The 13,127-nt window shown below is 52.6% G+C and overlaps 1 protein-coding gene across 1 annotated transcript in view; it reads left to right on the top strand.

Moving 5' to 3' along the window:
- Positions 1-13,127, top strand: part of SLC16A14 (solute carrier family 16 member 14) — a 31,115-nt gene that overhangs the window by 9,273 nt on the left and 8,715 nt on the right. The window contains exons 3-4 of the mRNA XM_062202316.1: positions 4,028-4,171; positions 8,968-9,954. Coding sequence (XP_062058300.1) covers positions 4,028-4,171; positions 8,968-9,954 — 1,131 coding nt within the window. The remainder of the gene's footprint in view (positions 1-4,027; positions 4,172-8,967; positions 9,955-13,127) is intronic.

The following is a 13,127-nucleotide window of genomic DNA, read 5'->3' as shown; positions in this document are numbered from 1 at the left end:
ATGCATTGTTTCATTCGTTTCTAGCCCAGATTTCACATTATCCTGCAGGAGGCTCCGGATTGTAACCACAAAATGAGATCATCGCGGGCCGTGTTTAGCCTGGCCGTTAAGCTGCCCACAGCCCATACTGGAGTGTGTGGGGTGGATACCTGCTCTGGCTTCGGCTCCAGCTTCCTGCTGGTACTGACTTAAGGAGGCAGTGCTGATGGCTCAAGGAATTGGGTTCCCGCCACCATGTGCGGGACCTGGATTACATTTCCAGCTCCGGCTCTGGCCCCAGCCCAGCCCTGGCCATTGCAGGCATTTGGAGAGTGAACCAGTGGAGAGAAGCATTCTCTCTCTCTCTCTCTCTCTCTCTCTCTCTCTCTCTCTCCTCCTCCTCCTCCTCCTCCTCTCCAATAAATATAGTTTTTAAAAAAAATTGATAGGGTAGTCACCTCATTCATATCTATAGCAGCTTTAGGTGCTGGTAGCTTTCTAAATTACTCTTGGAAGGCACCCTGTGAGGGTACTTCAAAAAGTTCATGGAAATGGAATTAGAAGATAAGTTTATTGTGGTGCAGAAAAAAAGGATCTGAAACCTATGCCAATTTTTCATGCATTTTCCATGAAATTTTGAAGACTCCAGAGTTGTTACAGGCCAGCAGCAGACAACTCACTCCCCCATGGGTTTCGAGCAGCGGTGATCAGTCCAGGCCACACAGCAGAACCCCGGTGCGGTGGTTTTCAAAGTCCTGACTCTCTTGGGATGGGCTCCAAGCCGCCAAGTGAGCCATCGACTTCTCGGCTCCTGAGTCATTGCTTAAGAAAAAGTCTTTGCTTCTCCCCTGGGAGACCTGGAGCTCAGAGAAGTACGTCCCTGAGCATTGCCAAGGCTCATCTCACTTTGTTCAGCCCATCGGATGCTGGGATGGGCAAAACAGGCTGACTTCCGAGGGTCCCGGCAGCCGCGAGCCCCTGGATGCTGTGGGAAGTGGTCCAAGGCTCAGAGTCCTTCCCAGAACGAAGCAGTCAGACCTCTGGCTTTTATCAGGAAAGCTGTAGTTACTTTACGATTTGTAGAATTCCCCCAGATGTGACTGTTTTCACTGGCTTGGGAGGAATTTCTTCCTCACATCCCATCCTCAGGCAATGTTTCATCAACATACAACACCTCAGAAAACTTGCTTCCACGCCCTTTCTGTGATGTAGAAAGTGGGATTGAGCTTCGGTTCTGTGGTCTGTTCAACTTTCCTATCCTAAAGAGCTGTCAGCCACGCACCAACTAGTTATGCATGGTTCTGCTCTTTGCCTACTTTTCCAGTCTGGCACGGCTGAGTGACTGTGGGTTTAGAAAAATGAAAACATAAGGGAGGGTGTGTGGCCTAGCAGTTAAGGCACCTGCCTTCCACATCAGAGCGTGTGGGTTGTGTCCCAGCCCCTGATCCCAGCTTCCTGCTGTTGTACATGCTGAGAGGCAACGGGTGATGGCTGGGGTTGTTGGGTCCCTGCCACCCACCTAGATTGGGTTCCTGGCTCCTGGCTTTGGACGGGCCCAGCCCCAGATGTTATGAACATTTAGGGAGTGAACCAACAGATGGGGGTGTTCTGTTTATCTGCCTCTCAAATTAAAAAAAAAAGATTTATTTATTAATTTACTTGAAAGATGGAGTTACAGAGAGAGAGGAGAGGGAGAGACACAGAGGGAGAGAATCTTCCATCCACTGATTCACTCCCCAGATGGCTGCAGCAGCCTGGGCTGGGTCAAGCTGAAGCCAGGAGCCAGGAACTCCATCTGGGTCCCATGTGAGTGGCTGGGACCCAAGCTCTTGGGCCATCTTCTGATACTTTTGCAGGCGGCTGCCTAACCTGCTATGCCACAACACTAGCCCCCCAAGAAATTTTTTTTGTGGCGTGGTGGGTAAAGCCACCGCCTACAGTGCCAGCATACCATATGGGTGCCGGTTTGAATCCTGGCTGTTCCACTTCTGATCCAGCTCTCTGCTGTGACCTGGGAAAGCATAGAAGATGGCTATGGCCTGGGACTTATTTATTTATTTGGAATTCGGAGTTACACAGACAGAGAAGCAGAGGCAGAGAAAGAGAGAGAGAGAACAAGAGGTCTTTCATCTGCTGGTCCACTCCCCAGTTGCCACAAAGGCTGGACCTGAAGCCAGGAACCAGGAGCTTCTTCCAGGTCTCCCATACGGGTGCGGGGGCCCAAGCACTTGGGCCATCTTCTACCATCTTCTGAGGCCATAGCAGAGAGCTGGATAGGAAGTGGAGCAGCTGGGACTCGAACTGGCACCCATATGGGATGCCTGCACCATGGGCAGCAGCTTTACCCACTACACCACAGCACCAGCCCCAAAAATATTTATTAAAGAAGGAAAAATATTTGTAAAAAAAAAATTGGATGGATTTGCATCTTATGGTATTTAAATTCCATACTTAAACCATATGATTATTTTATATATTATTCATATAGTGTGCATTTTTATAACATGAAAGCGTATGCTATTTACATAGTCTATTTGATATATTATCTACTCTAAAAGGTTTCATCTCCTATAATACAGCAGGATCAATTAAATTAAAAAGTCTTTACCCTTCTAATTTTTAGGACCAATCTCGAAACTACCAGACAAGGTGCACCCATTAGCAGGTTGTGTACCCAACTACACACACGCATGCAGTCAGAACTTTAAAGGGAAATTTTCTTTCAGTGTGGACTAAAAGGGGAGCTTCACCTTGAGACTGTCCCACTTGCATGTAGGGGGCTGTAACCATGTAAGGAATAATCGTGGAACCTGAGATGATGCTTAAGAAGAGCCAGCTCACCGAATAGCGAGTACAGCCGGACACTGTGTACTAACATCTACACTGCTGTTTGAATAAGGAGTCTTTGCGCACAAGCAAGCACACAGTTTCAGTGACATCGGAAATGGCCACAAAGTGCGAGAAGAATCAGAGATTGACAAGTAAAAACTAGAGGGTCTGGGACAGGCATTTGGCTCATGGTTCCAATCCCCACACCCCTTAACAGGGTGCCTGACTCCAAGTCCCGGCTCCACTTCTGTCTCCAGCTTCCTGCTCGTGCACATGCGGGGAGGCAGCAGGTGATGGCTCAATGCTCCAGTCCCTGCCACCCACATGGAGACCTGGATTGAGTTTCAGGATCCTGACTTGGGCCTGGCCCAGCTCTGGCTGTTGCTGGTATTTGGGGAGTGAACAAGTGTCTACAAGATCTGTCTATATCTCTTTCTCTGACTTTGAAATACATAAGGACTTTTTTAAAGAACCAGATGTCAGAGTATTAGGGTTTGCATTAGATGGCAGCGTGATGCTGTGCTGCTGTCACAAATGCCCAGGGCAGGGGACTCCTGCGTCCCCACGTCGCGCCATCAGTGCACAGGCCGATGAGTGCAGTCAGGCACTGAGCAAGTCCATCTCAGCTTGGTTTGCATCCGGGTGCCCTCATGAAAACAGCACCGGAGTTCTGAGAACCCGCTTCCCATGTTCCCGTGAGGTCTGGTGCCTGAAATGCAGGTGTGTGAAGAGAACCGATAAATAACGTGCATGAGGCCAGGCATGGAGCGGGAGGGGAGGGCAGGGACTGTGGGAACTGAGAGGGTGTGACCCAGCCACGCCGGGTCTCAGTGGCTCAGCTGCCGCGCAGGACCAGCCGACTCGGGCTATGTGGGAAGTTAGTCTGTGCGGCCCCTGGATTTTCCGTGAGTTCCCCGAACCTTTCCGCGTTGGCAGTGATGGAACCTGGTTCAGGTGCAGGAAGACACCGCTGAGCCACTGGCATAAGGAAAGACCCAGTCTTTGTATTCCTGGGAAACCTAGCACCTCTGCTCTCTGATGAAATGACCCACACCCCTCCCTGTGTGCCGAAAGGCTTTTGGACAAAGCAATGTTTCCTTTTGCTTTTGCTGAGACAGCTCCGGTCGTGCTTTCTTCCTTGTCTTCACGTGAGGGCTCTCTAAGTGAGCCCGAGAGCAAAGCACCACCAGCCAATTCCTTTCCCGATTGCTCTGTGCAGGGCCCTTCATCGGCGTGTTCATCAACACCTGTGGCTGCCGCCGGACCACCATCACCGGGGGGCTGGTGAACGCCCTGGGCTGGGTGCTGAGCGCCTACGCTGCGAACGTGCGCTGCCTCTTCATCACCTTCGGGGTGGCAGCAGGTAAGCGCATTTGTCTCTTCATCTGATTTTAAAGGTTTGCATTGGGCATTTTGGCGAAGAATTTAATAGCGGAGAAAGGAACGTTCTGTTCTGTCTCCTTTATCCCACGCCACGCTACCCTGCCCTCCAGGAAATACGTTTTAATGTGAGATGTTAAATGTGCCTTGAGTGTGAAGAACCAACCGAACAAATGTCCTTGGCCCGCCTAAAGGAGTCGAGTGCATGCCCGGCTCTAACTGGTTCCCCTTTCTCCTTTGTGGGACAGGAAAAGAGGGAAATGATGCAGTGGTAGGTGGACAAACTTTAAGGAGTTTGATAACATTCTCTCGTTTACTAACTGTAGAATCAAGCTCAAATCGCAGAATAGTCATTCACTCCCCCAGCAGTGTTCTCGATAAGGAAGCAGCATAAGGCCCGCGTACATGGAGACAGCCTGAGGAGCTGGAGCCGGCCCAGGCTCAGTCCCCTGGGACCCACGGCCAGGCAGTGGTGTTTGCGAGCCTGCCCTGCCCTGTGTGACCCAGCCTTTATCCTTTATCAGCAGGTAGAGGGATTCACACAGATCACTTCCCTGCACAATTACATTTCAATGAGTCCCTGGAAATAAATATGTGTATGTGTGTACATTAACATCTGTCTATCTATCTATACATTCACACATACCTGAATCAATCTATCTATCTATACATACACACATACATTAATCTATCTATACATACACACATACAAGAATCTATCTATCTATACATACACACATACCTGAATCTATCTCTCTCTCTCTCTCTCTCTCTCTCTCTCTCTCTGATAGCTATTCGAGTACTGGAGTGAAATGCATAAGGGTGCTGGGCTGTCATTAGGGAAGCACATTGAAGCCAGACAGCTACCTAGCCCCAGCTGATCGACTATGCCAGTGCACAGATCTACTAAAAAAAAGCAGTGTGTGTGTGTGTGTGTGTGTGTGGTGTCTGTGCATACACACATAAAATCACTATAGCATTTACATTCGAAAGAAACTTTACTGAAATCCTTCTTTACTCCAAAAAGCATTTGAGGCAGATGTATATTTTCTTTCAGTACTTAGATATTTTAAATGGGGGGGCGGGGGGGGGACAGGTGCTTGACGTGGCTCGTGGGATTGGGTTTCTGTCATCCACATGAGACACCTAGATGGTGCTCCTGGCTCCAGCTTGGCCAAGGCCAGCCCCAGCCATTTAGGGAGTGGAGCAGTGAACGACAGTATGTGTTTCTCTCTCTCTTGCTCACTCTCTCTCCCTCGTCCATATAGATAGTTCAATATATATTAAAACAAAGCAAATTCTTTTTAATTATACATGAGTGTTCTCTTGGTAAGCAAAAAGCGACTGTCTCTTTGAATATCCTTACATAGTCACAGTCATCTGGGAAAACGTCTCCAGCTTTGCCAGCTCCATTCTCTAAGCCTGGCTCCTGAAGGCAACCCCCCCCCCTCCATCCACTTCCTGGGATGAGTCCAGGGCCCTGCCCAGAGGGCTGGACACTGGTGAGGCTTTGCCTGAGTCCACCCATCCCCAAAGCCCGCCCTCCACGCTTGAGTGGTAATTATGCCAGTTTGGGAGAGCGAAGTCAACCAGGCAGAGGGTGAACACTGGTAAGGGTGTGGAGTCAGTGCAATAGGAAGTAGGTGCCACCAGGGAGGCATCTGTGACACGTCCCAGGTGAGAAGGGATCCCGCTTGCCAGCCCATGGTTCTGCTCTTCATATTTTGCCACCGCTGCTTGGAAAGCCGCGGCCTCGCTGAAGGCAGGATGTTGGAGACTGTCCGTGACAAATCAAATAGTTTGCAAATTGAACTTATCTTGTGCCATCAGCAAAACTCAGAGAGTGACAAATTCCACAGGACGAATGACCCCATTTCCTCAACAAATAAATTGCAAGGGAAAAAAAAGAAATAATACAGAGGCTTAAAATACATCTCAACAAATAGGGCTGCGTGGGCCTTATTTGGAAGCTGATTTAAGTCAGTTATGAGACATTTGGGATGTTGACACCTTCTGTATATTTAGTGCTGTCAAGGAATTGTTTGTTTTTTGTTTTTTTTTTTCAAGATAGTCTGATGATTATGCTATTTAAAAAATTCTTACATTTGGAGATTTATGCTAAAATATGTACACATGAGATGATACATTCAGGACTCGCTTCGAAAGAATCTGGGAGAGGAGAATACGAAATTGGCCATGAGTGGATCACTGATGAAGCCGGGTAGCAAGTACATGAGAATTCAGTAGGCCATTTTGTTGATTAAAAGCTGACTTTGATTTGATTTCAACTGCTTCATTAAGCCGGGAGCCTGTTATAAAAAGGCAAGAAACTGACATCAACTGACAGATTGCTACTACCCAGCTATAACGCACCACACACACACACTACAGCAGGTGGTATCTCTGATTGACCAGTGGTAAACTGGCTGGCTTGATCAAGGTCGTGTGACGACTTACAGGGCGCAGCGTAGGACTTAAACCCAAAGCCATTGGAGTTCTTCCCACCACAACCCCCCACCCCCTTAATACCACCTACCATGAGGGTGCTAACGCTGTGCCCTTATATCTGACATCAAAGACTCTCTTGGTTCTTTAACAAATAATTGGTTTTTCCAAAACAGCCATAGATGCATTTATTTTGCAGCCGAAAATTGTATACTCTAATCTCAGAAACGTAAAATTAGTCTCGCATGGGGAGAGTGGCATGGTTTCAAAACACAATCGTCTTCTGTTCCCAGAGAACTTTGTCTTTTCATGTCAGTCCTTTGCTAGGTCCTACATACAACAAAAGGGGGCGCTGGGTGTAGCACTTGGGAGACCAGCACCCTATATCCGAGGGCCAGATTCGGTCAAGTCCCACCTCTCCCGGCGTCCTGCTAATGCCACCCTGGGAGGCAGCCGGGCAGGTCCTTGAAACCCACGTGGGAAACATGGACAGTGTCCTGCCCCCAGCCGTGGCCACTGCGAGCAGCCGAGGAGCCAGCCAGCCAGCCAGTGGGAGCTCTCGCTCCTTCTCAAATAAGTCTAAAAAATTTTAAATATACATAATGCAACGGTCAAGGACACGATTCGCGCCACAGAAGTGGAGCAGGGGAGCGGGGTGGGGGAGGGGCTCCTTTGACGGCCGGGCGGTCCCGGTGGGCTTCTCGGAGCGGCGGGCAGGGGGCCAGGGCGCGGGGGGCGGGCGTCAGTGCCCGGAGAGAATTCTGGAAGGGTAGGCGGCCCCCTCTACGTTGTCACCGCAGACCTGCGGGGACCTTTCCGGAAACTGGGGGGTGGGGGGGCCAACAGGCTCGGGCAGCGGGCAGCGGGCAGCGGCAGGACGCCCCTCTGTCCGCTGGGTCTTGGGGGTCTAGAGGGTTCCTCCTTGGCGGGCGGGCTGGGGTCTCGCTCGGAGCCGCTTCGCTCGGCCTCGGAACGAGGGCGCCCCCCACCCCTGCCCGCGCTCGGGGACCCCCGGCCGTTGGCGGTCGCGGCGAGCTCCTCTAGCTCTGAGTACGCGTTGCTGCGGGGTGCGGGTTGTTCTAGAAACTGACCGAGGCGCAATCCGCCGGCAGCCGCCCGGTGGCGGTTCCCGCTGAGGAACAGCAGGGGGCGCAGGAGGGCCCAGGCCTTGGGTGCCGTTCCGCGTTCCAGCCCCAGAGCCCGCTGCACCTGCTGCGGGGCCTGCGGCCGGTCCCTGGTCTTCCGTGGGGTGCAGTGACACCCCTCTCTCTAAAATGCGGAAGCCCAGCTCCTTGGGCGCGGGGTGGAGCTGTTGTTGTGAAAACTAATTCAGACAAAGCCGGCCCAGCGGCCATGAGGGGCGCTGGGTGGGAATTCTCGTGGAACAGCTGAGGGTCGTGGCTCTGCCCCGCTTGCAGACTCCGATGATTGGGAAACTGTTCCACGGCCAGGAGGGACGCTGGTCAAAGGCTCTTTGATGCTGCTAGGGGCCCTGCCTGATGTCAGGAGGTCTGACATCATGAGTGGAGCTCATGGTTTCCCTCTGTGTCTAGAAGTTAGGAAGGCAACCTCTAGACCAGCATTTTAGCTAGCTGTATCTTATTAATAGACTTCATTTTGTGAGAGTGGTGTTAGGGTCATGGTGAAATTGAGCGGACAGTGCAGAGAGCTCCCAGCGTGCTTGCTCGCTTGCTCTCTATCTCTATCTCTATCTATCTCTATCTCTATCTTTATCTCTATCTCTCACACACACACCTCCTTCCCCACCAGCACTTTGTCTTATATAAACAACAAACTGCTACTAGTTCCTCAACAGACAAAACTCAGGGCTGTAAGCGCTGTGTGCTCTTGACATTATGTACCATTGGTGGGTACATCATAATTCCTTTTATTCTTCCAGTTAATCCAAGAACAAACTCCTGAGGCTCCTGCACATTGCCTAGAGTCACTCTTCACCCTCGTGTCTAGATATGTCCCTGGTTGCTTAGCACAGTCAGCAGAGTGACAAGCCAGTCACTCTCGCCACGACTGTGCCTTCCGGGCAGTGCCAGGGGACACGGTGGCTCCTGCGTGGAGCTTCGGGTCTGATTTGAAAATGCTGCTCTGTGTTTTCCTGGAGAAATCCGTGCTGCAAAGCCAGTCCGGAAAACCAATGGCTAGGCACCGACGTGGGCGGGGGCGGGGGCTCCCGCAGGTGCCTGGCCGCCCCCCTGCTTGTCTGTGATCCCTCTTCTTGCCCTGTCGGAGAGAAACCTCGCACTCAGACCCCGGTGTGAGGAAGTGCAGCGGGCTGTTCCCGCACTTGACCCTGAACTCTCCGTCTGTCGCCCGCAGGCCTCGGCAGCGGGATGGCCTACCTGCCCGCCGTGGTCATGGTGGGCCGCTACTTTCAGAAGAGGCGAGCCCTGGCGCAGGGCCTCAGCACCACCGGGACAGGGGTCGGGACCTTCCTGATGACGGCGCTGCTCAAGTACCTGTGTGCCGAGTACGGCTGGCGCAACGCCATGTTCATCCAGGGCGCCGTGTCGCTGAACCTGTGCGTGTGCGGGGCGCTCATGAGGCCCCTGGCTCCCCGGAGGGACGGGAACGGCCCGGGAGGGAGCGAGCCGCGGGTCCTGCCCGCGCACTCGGCGGAATCCTTGAAGTCCTGTGGGCCCCCGGGCAGAACAGAGGAGCCAGAGGAGCCGGAGGGCGGCCCGGGGAAGCAGGAGACCCCCTGCGCCCCCGCAGGCCAGGAGTGCCTCGCCGAGGCCCCGCCCGGGCAGGACGCGCGAGCCCTGGGGCTGCTCAAGGCCGTGAGCCGCCTCACCGTGCGCGCCCGCAGGGGCTTCGGGGTCTGGTCCTCGGGCTGCCTTGGGACGGCCTCGCTCTTCACCAACCGCGTGTTTGTGGCCTTCCTCTTCTGGGCGTTGTTTGCCTACAGCAGCTTTGTCATCCCTTTCATTCACCTGCCCGAAATCGTGCACCTGTACAACCTGTCGGAGCAGAACGACGCGTTCCCGCTGACTTCCGTCATCGCCGTCCTGCACATCCTCGGCAAAGTGTTCCTGGGCGTCGTGGCCGACTGCCCCTGCGTCCGCGTGTGGGACGTCTTCCTGCTGGCCAACCTCACGCTGGCCCTCAGCATCCTCGTGCTGCCGCTCACGCGCACCTACGCCGGCCTGGCCGTCCTCTGCGCGCTCATCGGCTTTTCCAGCGGCTACTTCTCGCTCATGCCGGTGGTAACCGAGGACCTGGTGGGCATCCAGCGCCTGCCCAGCGCCTACGGCATCATCATCTGCGCGAACGGCATCTCTGCCCTGCTGGGGCCGCCCTTCGCAGGTACGCGCTCCCGGGCCTGAGGGGGCGTGGCATTCGCGTTGTGACGTCCGAGCAAAGCATATATGATATCATATATATAAAAAGTATATATGATATCCAAGCAAAGTATATATGATATCATATCATATACGTGCTCCTTTTGCCTCCCATTCTTGCCCCCTCCCATTTCAAATGCATGTTTTAGGAACCCAAAGGCCATTCACTCAAGAGTATAAACTTTAAAAAAATGTTATTTACTGGGGCTGGCGCCGTGGCTCACTTGGTTAATCCTCCGCCTGCGGCGCCAGCATCCCATATGGGCACTGGGTTCTAGTCCCGGTTGCTCCTCTTCCAGTCCAGCTCTCTGCTGTGGCCCAGGAAGGCAGTGGAGGATGGCCCAAGTGCTTGGGCCCTGCACCTGCGTGGGAAACCAGGAGGAGGCACCTGGCTCCTGGCTTTGGATTGGCACAGCGCCAGTCATAGCGGCCATTTGGGGGGTGAACCAACGGAAGGAAGACCAGTCTCTCTCTTGCTCTCTCTCACTAACTCTACCTGTCAAATAAAATAAATAAATAAATAAATAAATAATTTTTAAAAATTTTATTTACTGATTTGAAAGGCTGAGTCAGAGAGAGAGGGAGAGACAGAGAGAGAATTTTCCATCCACTGACTCTCACTCCCCCAAATGGCCACAATAGCCAGGGCTGGGCCCGGCCAAAGCCAGGAGCCAGGAACAACATCTGAGTCTCTCATATGGGTGGCAGGAGCCCAAGTACTTTGCCATCATCTGTTGCCTTCCCAGGTGTATTAGCAGGGAGTTGGATCAGAAGTAGAACAGGGGCTGGTGCTGTGACGTAGTGGTTTAAAGCTGCCACCTGCAGAGCCAGAATCCAGTATGGGCGCCGGTTCTAGTCCCAGCTGCTCCTCTTCTGATCCAGCTCTTTGCTATACCCTGGGATAGTAGTAGAAGATGGCCCAAGTCCTTGGACCCTGCACCCATGTGGGAGACCCAGAGGAAGCTCCTGGCTCCTGGCTCCTGGCTTCAGATCGGCCCAGCTCCGGCCATTGCAACCATTTGGGGAGTGAACCAGCAGATGGAAGACCTCTCTCTCTCTCTCTGCCTCTGCCTTTCTGTAACTCTGCCTTTCAAATAAATAAATAAATCTTTAAAAAACAAAACAAAACAAAAACGGAGCATCCAGGACTTGAACCAGCATTCTGATGTGGGAAGCTGGAGTCATAAGTGGTGGCCTAATCTGCTACTCCATGACACCAGGCCCTAGATTGTAGACAACTTCTAATCCTTGTTGATGCTGTGGCCAGGCTGGTGGAACAAGGAGAGAAAGGTGAGAGGAATAGTGGACTACTGGAGGCCCCCATGCTACCTGAAGAAGGCAACCTCTGTCCAGTTCTGACTGATTTGTCACCGAGAAATTCTGAGAGCTGTTGCCAGATCGCCTGTTGCATTGTTTGGTGCCCTGAAACAAGCTAGGAATCTGAAATGTTAGATGGCATTCCCAGATGTTCCGAGCACTGGGTTTACATTCAACAGAACACTCGTGCGAGCTGGATCCAGCGCTGTGTCTTGTGTTAGTTTCCTATTGCTGCTATAATGAATTGCTGTGAAATTAGTGACTTACAACAATATGGACTTAGGACCAGTATTATGTCATAGTGGGCTAAGCTACTGCTTGTGATGCTAACATCCCGCAGTGGAGTGCCAGTTCGAGTCCCAGCTGCTCTACTTGCAGTCAGCTCCCTGCTAAGGTTCCTGGAGAAACAGCAGAAGGTGGCCTAAGTACTTGGGCCCTTGACTCCCACATGGGAGACCTGGATGGAGTTCCTGTCTCCTGGCTTTGGTCTGACCTGGTCTAGACTGTTAAAATCATGTGTGGAGTGAACTAGCAGATAGAAGATATCTCTCTCTCTCTCTCTCTCTCTCTCTCTCTCTCTGCCTTTCAATTAAATAAATAATTTTTTTAAAATACCATTTACGATCTTACTGTTCTAGATGTCAGAAATCCCTGCTGGGCTGAAATCAAGATGTCAGCAGAGCTGGGCTCCTTCTCCAGGCGTCCCGGCCTCTTCCAGCTTCTCGAAGCTCCCTCATTCCTCGGCCTGTGGCCGTTCCCCATCCTCTAAGCCAGCATTTAAGACCTGTGTCTTCCTGTCGCCCTCTGGTTTTGACTCCCCGCCTCCTCTTGTCCCTTTTAAGGATGGCTGTGCTTGTATTGGGCCCGCCTTCCCATCGAGGTCCTTAATGTCATCACATCTACAGAGTCCCTGTGGCTGTGTGAGGTCGAATAATCCCAGGGGCACCTGCGGGGATGCAGGCCTGGAGGCCACTCTTTGGCAACATCCAGGCTAAGGGTTGTCTCGTGCATTAGTTGCTGAAGAAGTTGCTTCTCGCAGGGGCATGCCAGCAGCCAGTGTTGGGTCTGGGCCAGCACCTCTCTGAACCTGTCGTGTGAGCGGGGCTAGGCTTTGTAGAAAGGCAGGTCAGGGTTGGACAGGTGAGTGCAATCCCCAGGCTGCCAGGTATGAGCAAAGGTGGCAAGGTGGCAAGAGCCTCCATAGAGTGGCAGGGGCTGGGGTCACATGGCAACGTCAGGGAGCTCTCTGGAGGTGGCCATCGGGGTGGTCAGCCAGGGCTGGGAGTGACCGTCACAGCTGCAGTGTTTCAGGCTGACCCGGCTGAACCTCGCCTGCTCCGAGGCCTCCTCCCCACCCACCCCTGCCCGTCTGGCCCCTCCGAGCCCTTTATTCTCATAGCCTCTGCAGGAAGGCTGCACCCCAGGGCATGGTGGGAGCCTGTGGTGAGGACAGAGCCTGCCGTGCCGCTCCCCTCCCCGCATCTCTACAGACCCTAAGGTCACCTTCTCTGTTAGGGTCCCAGTGGCACAGGGCTTGTAGTAGCAACAAACCCATTTTTAAGTTCCCTTTGGAATTTAGACTTCAAGAGATCATGCATTTTTGCCCACACAGCTGACAATACTGGCTATAGAGGCAAAGCTGAAGGCCCGAGAATCACTTGAGGGAACGCTGTGGCTACGTACGGGGATGCTCTTGGATTAAGCTGCCCCTGGTCTCCCCCAGTGCACAGAGATGTAGGTGCAGCGTTTGCTGCTGACAGTGAGTAACAGTGGGTGAGGTTGCATCTCATAGGTTTGAAACTACTCACTGATCTCACAACG

Source organism: Lepus europaeus, chromosome 1, assembly GCF_033115175.1.
Source record: "Lepus europaeus isolate LE1 chromosome 1, mLepTim1.pri, whole genome shotgun sequence".
NCBI classification, from domain to species: domain Eukaryota; kingdom Metazoa; phylum Chordata; class Mammalia; order Lagomorpha; family Leporidae; genus Lepus; species Lepus europaeus.
Note: the sequence above shows the minus strand (reverse complement) of the source record. Positions and strands in the feature narration are given on the sequence as shown.